The following is a 12,850-nucleotide window of genomic DNA, read 5'->3' as shown; positions in this document are numbered from 1 at the left end:
AGAGTATTATTTTCAGAATGTACTGGCTTCAGGTTTTAGCAAAGTCTCGGATTTTGTTGGCTTATGAGAATGAATAAATAGTATATTCTATGATTATTAGGTAGTTGGCATCATATTTTCACTTTACTGGTTCATGTCAATCATTCATTGTTAGTCACAAAGCCAGTTTCCTCACTCCTTTATTTTGTAACTTACTCATATCCATTATATCTATATATGACAGAGAAATGTTATATTATCTGCAAATGTAAAGTTATCATTTTTATTTAAAAAATGAGTATGCTAAGGATTTGCAGGGGAATTCTATTTAAAGCTAAGTTAAGATGTATTCAACATGTGCTACGCAACAGATAGTGTATTGGACACTGGACTGTAAGGTCTATGGAGGCAGGACTATGACTGTTTTGCCCACCACAGTGGCCTGGAATGTGCCTATTTGTTGACTGACTGAGTGAATGAGTAGGTGACTAAAGGTAGAGCACTGTGGTCCCTGCTGATAGTCTAAGAAGCTAGGACTTCTGAGAAATTTCCAATAAGCATAGTTTTTGATGACCCTTGTCATGGCTGACTCCTGGCTTTTAGAAATTTGACTTATTTGGTGCTAGACACTAATTTCTGAAATGGTCAGTGACATAATTTCATTTTGATTTTGGCTACTTAGGGAGTTCAGAAATAAAGTTTAGTATTCATTTTTTTCTCTTATATAAATCTACACTAAATACATATGCATAGAGCTATATCTATCTCTACAAAAATAAAAAATGTGGATTTTAATTTTCTTGGAATTTCTGCTTAAAAATGCTTCCTATTTTTTAAGCACAAAAGTCTAGTATCAGAGTTATAGTTTTTAAAAAATATTATCTAAAATGTTTCAGTATTCTTAGCTGTAATGGAAATTATTGCTTACACCCTGACTCTTTGTTCAAAGGGCTCAGTGCGGCTTGTAACTAAAGCACATGTAATAAAACAGAAATGGAAAATGAGACTTGATAGCGAGAGGACAACAATATTATGGGCCACAACAGATGAACATCGTTACTGATTTTGGCACTGACTTTCATATCAGATAAAATTCAGGAACTATGACCAGTTAGAGTTATAATTAATGGAAAGGACAAAGAATAGTAGTTCTTTATAGGAAATGAAGTATTTCCTAGCACGCAATTCTAAAATAAATACATGTGGCAATTTCTGTAGTAGGTGCAGTGATATAATGAAAAAATTACCATCATCATGGCATAAAAAAGAAGACAGAAGAGATGGAATTTTTAAGGGCACATGGAACTAAGTTGGCAATAAGATCCTGTTTGTTAGGGATGTTCTGATAAGATCTTGTGAAAAATGTTCTTATTGCTTGGCATTTTCCAATCATTCTTTTAAAATTTTGTTAAAAATAATAACTATAGAAAAATTAAAAATAGATAATCCTAAGATAGTCTTTAAATTTTTGTAATTTATTTCCAACTTGAAAATTGTATCCCAAAAGTCTGTTTATCATTAAAAGCAGTTCTCAATTTTTTTAATTCTCACATCCTTACCGAAGGACATGCATTGATGTTAGAGTGAGAAGAAGGGGGAGGGAGAGAAATATCTTCACAGCCGAGGTATGTGCCCTAACTGGGACTTGAACTCACAGCCTTTCAGTGTGGAGAATCATGCCCAACCAACGGAACCACACTGGCTGGGGCAGAAGTTCTCAATTTTGACTTCACATTAAAAATCAGTATTTTAAAAAACACTGTTGCCTAGGCATCACCCCTATAGATTCTGATTCAGTTCATCTTCAGGATTGGCCCTCTATCTGTGGTTTATCAAATTTGGCAGGCGATTCTACCATGCAGCCAGAATTAGACCTACTCATAACCTCCCTCTGTGTCCCCTGAGCCTCAGCAGCTCATCTTTTCACTTCGAAGAACCATCTGTGGGTTCCTACCTGTGCCCTCCTCTGGAAAGTTCTCAATTCAATGGATGCAGGACTCTGTGTGAGGCCGGAAAAGGCTCTGGGGAGATTGTGAACAGAATCCACTTGGGTGCAGTCCACATAGAGCTCTATGGAGCCAGCCCCTCGCTGCAAATTGCTCAGTTTCAGTAGGACCCTGTGCCGCTTGCCGTCAGCCAGCTGCAGGTTGTTGAAAACCACCAAATGGATCTTCCCATCATTCTTCAGGTAACGAAGGATGGCTGGAACCAAGCACAGATCAGTAAACAATGAGATAAGAGGGACGGGTCGGTTCTGTGCTGAAGGTGCTCATGGAGAGACAAAGTAGCAAATTTGAAAATAAACAATATAATATCAGATAGTGATTAAGTACAATGAGCAAACAGAACCCATGAAAAATCCACTAAATCGAAGTCAGCTCTTTAGCGCGTGAGTTCATCACCAAACGTTTACTGAGTACTACCATGGTTCTGGGGGCTGCCCTTACTTGCTTTGAACACTTAATTTCTACTCATTGCAATCTTTGGAAATTAGTATCTACAGAAGAGGAAAGTGAAGCTCAGGTAAGTGAAGGAACATGCTCAAGGACACAGGAAGTGGCAGGACTAGAATTTGAAACTGAGGATGGTTATTTCATGACTAAAAGAATGCTAGGCATGGACAGTCCTTTGTAAGCATATACTGAAATGGGTGTAATCTGTCATACTGTCCCTCAGCAATCCATCCTCAATTTAATAATGCTCAGCCTGAACATCAAAGGTATCCATGGTTGCAAACAAAACAAAATAAAACAACAAAAACCAAGGAGTGGGATACACTACTTTATCTTCTGGTGGTTTTTTTCCTTGTTTTTTTTTGTTTTTTTTTGTTTTGTTTTTTCCCCTATGCATGTAGCTATCCATTCACATATCTTGTTAAGCTCACTAAATAAATATTCATGCAAATTTTAAAATTCTGGTTTTCTCCCTTACTTTTTACTCCATTATTGTGCTGAATATATTGAGCCCTGAACTAAAATCTGTTCTTGGATGCTGAGCCTTTGGGAGTGAAGCCCATTGGGTGAGGTTTGCTATAAAGAGCAAAATAATTTGCTTCCAAGGCCTTGGTGAATCCACCATGAACACCTCTGGGTCCATCCACAGATACCAGCGCCAAGCTCAAGTTCATCACCAGAAACAATCCTAGGAACAAGGTCAAACACTGAGTGTAAATGTCACTGGATAATTAATGTAGTAAACACATAATTGCAGCTCCAAAGGTCAGAGTCAAAGTCTTCAACTGCCCAGGGTGTAATAGCCTTAAATTAGTATAACTTTTCTTCAGGCAATTTAGCGATGTGTATAAAAACCTTAAAGCTGTACAGACCCTATGGCCCAGCAATGCCACTTTTAGGAATTGACACTAGGGAAGAAAATCCCAATCTGTATGGACATGAACATTCACTTCAGAAATATAACAAACATTTGATACAGTATGTACATCCAAAAAGGGCTGGCTACTTAAGTAATGGTATAACCATAAAATGGAATGCTATGGAATTATTACATATTAAAAACACAAAAAGAGAGTAACCGCATCATGGCAGTGTGTGAGAACCTTTTGGTCTCTCCCCTGAAAAGTTACAAGTTGGACAATTATAATTCAACAAAGGATTCCCTGCCCAACACACAAACACGTCTGAGAGATACACACATTGAGACATCTGATGGTGGGCACATTAGAGCAAACGGGTGAGGCAGAAGGCAGAAACATCTGATGGTGGGCATATCAGAGCAAGTGGGTGAGGCAGCAGCAGTAGAGGCAGGTTGTGAAGGGGCAGAAGTAACTTCAGTCATAAAGATGAATGAAATATTACTATTTGTGACAACATGGATAGTTCTAGGGGGTATCATGCTAAGTGAAATATGTCAGAGGAAAAGGGAAAGAACTATATAGTTTCATTCATACGTGGGATATAAAATAGAAAGCAACAAATGAACAAAACAAATTCATAGACACAGACATCAGTATGGTGGTTATGAGAGGGGAAGGGGCTGGGGAGGATGAAGAAGGTAAAGGGGGTCAAGTACACGGTGACAGACGGAGACTAGCCTCTGGGTGGTGAACATACAATGCAACAGACAGATGATGTGTTATAGAATTGTACACTTGAAACTTATATGTTATTAACCAATGTTACCCCAATAAATGTAATTACAAACACGAAAAGACATTTTCAGTATTTTGTTGAGTGCAAAGACATTATGAGTCATTGTAGTTTCATTCAGAAAAATATGTGTACATATATAGATGTATATACCTATACATAGAAAATCACCAGGAGATAATGTCAATGTTAATATGGTCAGTGCCCTTTTTTCTCTTGCTCATCTTCATTGACTATTTTCTACAAGAAGCATGCATTACTTATACAACAACAACTAAATGAATTACATGTGTATACCCAGAATGTGCTGCTGTCTATCTGTATGACTTGTAGCAAGTATTCAGACCATTCTTCCTTCGGTACCTTTTCTGTAGAGTGTAAATGCCAACCTGGTGCTGCCTCACTGAGTAGCCAGCCAGGAATATTTGTTTATGTGGCAGTATTGCCAAAGAAAATAATCCCTACTATGAAACCTTAAGGCTTTTTCCACATCAGAATTTCTAGGTTGATGTTCCCACCTCTTTTAAACTCTGACTAAATTTGTTTTTCCATTTGACCATGACTGGAAAGGGCCAGTTCGCATTAGGATCTGTGTTGTACAGAGATGCTGAGAGGAGTCACATAGAAGATCTCTTCTGCATCTGTGGTCACGACTATTTGCTTATGGAAAGACTAGTGGCCCAGTGCACGAAATTCATACATGGAGGAGGGGTTCCCTCAGCCCAGCCTGCACCCTCTCCAATCGGACATCTCTCTTGCAATCTGGGACTGCTGGCTCCTAACCACTCACCTGCTGCCTGCCTGATCGCCCCTAATTACCTCTGCCTGCCTGCCTGATCGCCTCTAGCTGCCCTCCCTTGCCAGCCTGGTTGCTACCAACGGCCCTTCCCTGCCGGCCTGATCTCGCCCCCAACTGCCCTACCCTGCCAGTCAATTTGGTTCTGACTGGTCAGTTTCTATGCCAGTCAGCGTCAAAAGCTCCACCTCCTAAGCAGCCATTGGCTCCTCACAGTTCACCCAGATTTGGTTCTGACTGGTCGGTTTCTATGCCAGTCAGCATCTCTGGGCCTATCTCCGGGCCTGATCAGCAGTCCCTGTGGAGGTCTGGAGAGAAAGAGAAAGAGAGGCAGGGCTGCTGGCGAAGCCTGGAGAGAAAGAGCGAGGCAACAACTGATCAACAGCTGCCACAGAGGCTGTGGATCAGACCCTGCCTTTCTTCAGGCCTGATCTGCAGCCCCCTCGGCAGTCAGTGCTGGGTCACTGTAACCCAGCACTGACTGCAGGACTAATTTCTGGTGTTTGGTCGAGCCTTTGGTCAGTCATTATGGACACTGGGTTTTTATATATTAGGATAAGATTTGATAGGACCTGGCAGGACAGACTAGCTAGATCAAGCATGTCAAACACTCGGCCCATGGACTGCATGTGGCCCACAACGAGTATTTTTGTGGCCCAGCCAATGTAACAGTATGTAAGAAACGTTTTAATAAAAATTTGTAACTTAATTTTTATAATATCCTGTTATTCATAATTACGAAAAACACACTACAACATTCGCTAATGACTGATTACTATAATCGTGTTGCATGCATTTCCCTTACGCACATTACGTGCAGGAGCATCATTTCTCTCCACTAATACTAGCAGCAAATATTTTAGCAGCCAGTTGCCATGTCATTAGTCTTGGACTGACTTCTTTGGTGTGTGCAACAGGAAATATTTCACTTTTGGAGAACAAGAAAAATATTTGTGTTATGCTTATTAATTTGCGCAGTTATTCAGTGTCTGGTAAGTTAATGTTCAAGAAAAAATATTAATTTTTATTAAAATGTTCTATTATTTTATGTTAACAATTACTCATTTATTTCAGCCCTTTGTATTCAGCATGTCTCTATTGAAATAAACCTATGTTTCTATGAAAATTGAAGCTTTTGTTTTTTTATGGCCCATATAAACTTATACCTTGTTTATTTGGCCTATGTTAGCCTTTGAGTTTGACATGTTTGAGCTAGACTATAGAATAATACTATGTTTCCTGAAGTAAAGCATTGGTAAGACTTAAATAAATGTGGTATATTGAAAATAAAGATGTTAAGAGAAAGAAAATAGTGGGAGGGAAGAAAATAGACATGAATTAAAATTCTTGAGGTATTTTAAATATGGGTTAAACAGAAATTTTACCCCTTTATTGAATACTAGAGGCCTGGTGCATGAAATTCATGCACGGGGTGAGGAGGTCCCATCAGCCTAGCCTGCACCCTCTCTGATCTGGGACCCCTCGGGGGATGTCCCACTGCTGGTTCAGGATCGGGCCTAAACTTGCAGTCGGACATCCCTCTCACAATCTGGGACCACTGGCTCCTAACTGCTCACCTGCCTGCTTGCCTGATCGCCCCTAACTGCCTCTGCCTGCTGGCCTGGTCGCCCCCAGCTGCCCCCCTGCCAGCCTGGTCGCCCCTCACTGGCCCCCTCTGCCGGCCTGGTCACCATTAACTGTACCCCCCTGCCAGCCTGGTCACCCCTCACTGCCCCCCTGCTAGCCTGGTCGCCCCTCACTGCCCCCCTTTGCCGGCCTGGTCACCATTAACTGTACCCCCCTGCTGGCCTGGTCGCCCCTCACTGCCCCCCTGCTGGCCTGGTCACCACCAATTGCCCCCCCTGCCAGCCTGGTCGCCCCTCACTGGCCCCCTCTGCCAGCCTGGTCACCATTAACTGTACCCCCTTGCCAACCTGGTCGCCTCCAACTGCTCCCCCCCCCCCGCCAGCCTGGTTGCCCCTCACTGCCCCCCTGCTGGCCTGGTCACCCCCAATTGTCCCCCCCCCCCGCCGGCTTGGTCGCCCCTCACAACCCCCCTGCCAGCATGGTTGCCCCACACTGCCCCCCCTGCCGGCCTGGTCACCCTTCACTGCCCCCCTCTGCCAGCCTGGTCGCCCCTCACTGCCCCCTCTGCTGGCCTGGTTGCCGCCAACTGTGCCCCCTGCCGGCCTGATTGCCCCACGCAGCCTTGTGCTCAGTCGTTTGGTCGTCCCTCACTAACCCCCCTGCCGGCCTTGTCACCCCATTCAGCCTGTTTGGTCGTCCGTTCAGTTGCGATGGCACCTGGCTCTTTATATATATAGATTGTTGAAAATTTATAATACTAACTGCATGTCTGGAACTTGGACACATATACAATACCCAAAGAGGGACAAATTAAACCCAAACATGCACTGATTTAAAACTGGTATTTTTTTTTTAACTCTTTTGAACAGCTCTGCAAGTACCTGGAGTTTTTAATAGCTCAATAAAAATACCACTTAGACCACCAAACTTCAGTTAGGTCACAGACATGTATACTCAGTATCTCATTAGTCTCATTATGGCCACAATCTCTGTTCCTCATATTAACAGTTTAAGAGGATACATAGAGTGGCTTAAAACAAATACTCTTGGTTTTGCTACCCAAGCTGAGATTTCTGTGAAATTCAAAGAACACATTTTCAAGGGTATCTCACTTGCTTTTATAATAGGTTTTCCATGGCATGTGGGTGTGATTTATGCTCATAATTGAATAGCTAAGTTTAATTTTATAACTAGTACCTAGTGAATACTTTATACATAACAGGTGTACATTAAATGTTGTAAATATGAACTTTCAATGAATAATTAAATGATTGCATTAAAACTTTTCACATATAAAATATAAATGATTTATAGACTGGCAATTCAAGATTTATTGCAAGTAAGAAAACCTACTATTGTGTTCATGCTGCCATTTAAGGGTACTTATGCCTTGCTTTGTGTTGCTATGCAACAATAAAGTGACAAATTCCTTTTGCTCCTAGGTCTTGTAACAATAGCAAGAAGGAAAAAAAAGGAAAAGAAGAATTATGGAAACTTCCATCTTCACAACGTCTGTTAGCAAAAATATTATCAAGTGCTTTGACATTTACCATTCTTCATACTTGATCCAATAATTCTCATTTCTCTTATGGCTCCCATTTTTCATTTTTTATTGCAAATTCCTTACTTCAGTGCTTCTATACTTATTTTATCTTCAGAGCAGTAAAACTACCCCAGAGGGCAGATAGGCACCTGCTCAGAAAACTCAGTATTTTCACATCAGTCATACTGAATCCAGACACAGCTTAAGCTCTGGCCCAGGAGCCTGAAGCCTACTGGGTGACCTTCTCCGCGGCAGCACCTTCAGAGTGGAGACAACAGATGTGGTGCCTTCTTCTCCCCAGGTCTCCCTTTCCCAGTGCTCAACTCTCCCTGACTTAGCCCAGCACACACACAGAGCAGAGGGGGACCAAACAGAGATCAAAATATGACCGAGTGAGACAATCATTTCACCCTCCAAGGAGAAGAAAGGCCAGTGCCCTGAGGCTGAAAGGAGTGGTCTTCTGGGCCCACCACACCTCTGCCCATCACCTCCCCCAGAAGCACCATTCTCAGGAAAACAGTCACTGGGCACAGCACTGTTTCTTCAGCTGTGGCACATTCTGTTCTGCTCGCTTTTCATTCAATAGCTGAAACAAGTTTGTGTGGTGATTTCCGCCTGGTTCTCCCGCAGGGCGAGTAAAAAGAACTCAACACATCTGATTAGAACTGAAGGCTGTAGATCTTCAAATGGCATTTCTGCCTCTGCTCTGTTCATCCCTGGGTTTCTCTCAGATTCCTGACTCACCTTCCTATTTAAGGTCTCTTTCTGTAGTTTTTCTGGATTGATAGCCGGAGCTTCTTATAGGCCTCTTCTGACCAAGTTATTGCCTTCTCAAAGCAACATGAAATCAAGTAAATAAAATCCTTCAATAGCTCCCTGGTGGTTCCTAAATAATGTCTAAACTCCTTATCCCAGCACTGACCCCAACGTTCTCACCACTTTATAACTCTCCATGCTGCTGATGCCCAGCCAAGATGAACAACCTGTTCTGTCCGCCCCCTCTCCCGCCGCCCCCCCCCCCCCCCAGCTTTCTCCAGCCTCCCTCATCCTTTTCTTTCTGTGTGGAATGTTCTCTTCTCCATAGCTCTCCTTCCTTCTCCATATCCCTATGTATCTGAAGCCAAGATCCAGCTCAGATGCACCCTATTCCTCAAAGTCTTCCTTTTTCCTTATGGTTGAAAGGTATCTGCCTCATTCATATTCCCATTACACTTCCTTGGTACTTCCCTAGGTGTACATTTTTAGGACTCAGATTCCAGTTATGGCTCAGATACTTAATAGCTATGTGAGCCTGGGCTTGTCCATTTTACTCAGGGTCCATTTCTTAAGCTTCTACATGGAGTTAATAAAAGTTGCCCTTCCAACTTCATTTTGTTTTCAGTGGTGGTCAAATAAATGCAAAACTAACCACAGAAATACAAAAGATTATAAGGAAAATATTACAAACAATTATATGCCAACAAACTGGACAATTTGGACGAAATGGATAAATTCTTAGGAGCATACAATCTCTCATAACTGAATCAAGAAGAAACAGAAAAGATGAACAGACCAATTACAAATAATGAAACTGAAGCAGTAATTAAAAAACAAACTCACAACACATCCAACAAACAAAAGCCTTGGACTGGATGGTTTCACAGGAGAATTTTAGCAAACATTCAAAGAACTAATGCCTCTCCTTCTCAAATGATTTAAAAAAATTCAAGAGGTGGGAAGACTTCTAAACTCATTTTATGAGGCTAGCATTATCCTAATTTCAAAACCAGATAAAGATACCTCAAAGAAATAAAATTATAAGCCAGCATATCTGATAAACATAGATGCAAAAATCTTCAACAAAATATTAGCAAACTAAATCCAGCAATACATTAAAAAGATTATACACCATGATCAACTGGGATTCATTCCTAGGATGCAAGGTTGATACAATATCCACAAATCAATTAATGTGATATACCACATAAACAAAATGAAGGATAAAAATCATATGATCACATGAATAGATGCAGAAAAAAGCTTTTGAGAAAATCTAGCATCCATTTATGATAAAAACTCTCAGCAAAGCAGAAATAGAGAAAACACATCTCAACATAATAGAGCCCATATATGCAAACCCACGCTAAAATAATACTCAAGGGCAAAAACTAAAAGTATTTCCATTAAGATCAGAAACAAGACAGAATGTCCACTATCACTACTCTTATTCAGCATAGTACTGGAAGTCCTAGCCACAGAGATCAGACAAGAAGGAGAAATAAAAGGCATCCAAATCAGAAAGAAAGTAAAACTGTCATTTGCAGATGACATGATACTGTATATAGAAAACCCTAAAATTTCCACCGAAAAACTACTGGAACTGATAAGTAAATTCAGTAATATAGCGGGATACAAAATAAATATCCACAAATCAGTTGCATGTTTAGACACCAATAATGAACTATCAGAAAGGGAACTAAGAGAACAATCCAATTTACAACAGCATAATAAAAATAAAATAAGCCCTAGCCGGTTTGGCTCAGTGGATAGAGGGTCAGCCTGCGGACTGGAGGGTCCTGGGTTCGATTCCACTCAAGGGAACATTTCTGGATTGCAGGCTTGATCCCCAGTAGGGGGTGTGCAGGAGGCAGCCAATCAGTGATTCTCTGTCATCATTGATGTTTCTATCTTTCTCTCCATTTCCCTTCCTTGAAATTAATAAAAATATATTTTTAAATAAATAAAATAAAACACCTAGGAACAAATTTAACCAAAGAGATCAAAGACCTTACTTGGAAAATTATAAGATACAGACAAATTGAAGATACAAAAAAGAAAAAGTGTATACTGTGCTCATGGATAGGAAGAATTAACATCATTAAAATGCCCATACCACCCAAAGCAATTCCTATCAAAATAACAATAGTGTGGCTCAGTTGGTTGAGCATACTCCCATGCACTAAAAGGTTGCTGGTTTGGTTCTCAGTTATAGCACATGCCAGGTTGTGGTTTGCAGGGTTGCAGGTTCTATCCTTGGTAGGGAGCCTGCAAGAGGCAGCTGATCGATATTTCCCTCTCACATCAATATTTCCCTCTCATGTCGATATTTCTCTCTCTCTCTCTCTCTCTCTCTCTCTCTCTCTCTCTCTCTCCCCCTTCCTCCCTCCCTCCCTCCCCCTCCCATTCCTTCTCTCAAAAAATAAACAAATAATATTTTAAACATATCAATGGTGAATATCACAGAACTAGAACAAATAAATCAAAAAATTTACAGGGAACCACAAAAGACCCTGAATAGCCACAGCAATCTTGAGAAAGAACAACAAAGTGGGAGGAATCATGCTACCTGATATCAATTTATGTGTCCACTCTGATTGTGTAACCTACAATCCTTTTTAAAATGTGGGGAACAGTTTCTATTGGTTTATTTATATAAACCCTTTTCTTATAAACTTAGCACTTTTGTGTACTTAACAATTTGGGGCCTGATTTTAGAGCTGCATTTCCATGTCTGAGTACCAGCCTGACACAGGAACTATGTAGTCTAACCTGATTAAATCCCATCTCAGTGACTGGCAGGAGATGAAAAAGCAAACCCAAGCAATAAAGATGTGAAATATTGCTGTCTTGGGGATGAATTTTCAAAGGGGGATGTTTATTTTTTTTAAATGGACCTGGTGGTAAAAAATATTACGTGTTGAATGTCAAAGCAATGAAGCAGAGTGCCAGCTATAAAGAACTGGAAATGATAATATTTTGTCTGCTTGGGTAAAGAAGTTCAGAGTGACCTGGCTGCAGGCAGCAAGCTCGGGATTTCTGCTCTGCCTGGCAAATGGCTTTGCTCTTTCACACTTTTAAATACACGATGAAAGCCATTGGTGTCAACCTTTCCTCTTCTTTTTAAATAATTGTACATTTTTAAACAGCCTTCTTGCCATTAATGTCTCTTGTGATGGATATTCTTGTTCACCTTTGCTTATTTATCTTTATGCCCTATACACTAGGTCTTTGTAACTTTAGTGCTTTGGAAATATATATGAAAAGTAAATCATCAAATTGCTTTTCCTGAAAGTACTCTGGGTGAATCCCAAGTGTGATAAATGTAATCTGTGTGTTTTAAAAATTTCTTAAAGTGGTTTGAACAAATGCAAAGTGTACAGAACACACACACACACACACACACACACCCCAAAGAAATCATCCACTAAAAAGAAGCACAGCAATTATATTAAGCATCTACCGAGAGCTTTATATTTTGAGGAATTGTGAGACTCATCACTGTTAGAACTATCTGGTAGGTGACAAAGCAGTGTGTAAGCACAGAATCCCAAGGTCATGTTATAGAGAGAGCTGAAAAGCAACTTCTTCTTTTTTTCTTTTAAATATATTTTATTGATTTTTTACAGAGAGGAAGGTAGAGGGATAGAGAGTTAGAAACATCGATGAGAGAGAAACATCGATCAGCTGCCTCCCGCACATCTCCCACTGGGGATGTGCCCGCAACCCAGGTACATGCCCTTGACCGGAATCGAACCTGGGACCCTTCAGTCTGCAGGCCGACGCTCTATCCACTGAGCCAAATCGGTTTCGGCTGAAAAGCAACTTCTTAAGTGTCCATGGACCTCTTTAGCCTTAGAAGAGCCACAGGATATTGTCATTGTAAGTCATCCAGCTTAACATCTCACTTCCAAATTCCCTCAATACAAATGCAGCCTCTACCACCCCATTTCCAGTAACAAGGAACTCATTACTGTGTGCAGAAAACCATTCCACTTTTGGATTTCCCTCCAAGATTTGTCTAATACAGAGCCAGTATTTGTTTCCTCTGACTTCTACCAAACGGTCCTAATTTTACTCTTC

At 40.8% G+C, this 12,850-nt stretch overlaps 1 protein-coding gene across 1 annotated transcript in view; it reads right to left on the bottom strand.

Moving 5' to 3' along the window:
* The window catches only part of THBS4 (thrombospondin 4), a 47,556-nt gene that overhangs the window by 22,210 nt on the left and 12,496 nt on the right, over positions 1–12,850 (bottom strand). Inside the window, exon 3 of the mRNA XM_081088638.1 lies at positions 1,934–2,181. Coding sequence (XP_080944764.1) covers positions 1,934–2,181 — 248 coding nt within the window. The remainder of the gene's footprint in view (positions 1–1,933; positions 2,182–12,850) is intronic.

This window comes from Myotis nattereri (assembly GCF_964212035.1).
Source record: "Myotis nattereri genome assembly, chromosome: 4".
NCBI lineage: Eukaryota > Metazoa > Chordata > Mammalia > Chiroptera > Vespertilionidae > Myotis > Myotis nattereri.
This window is presented reverse-complemented; position numbering and strand designations above follow the sequence as displayed.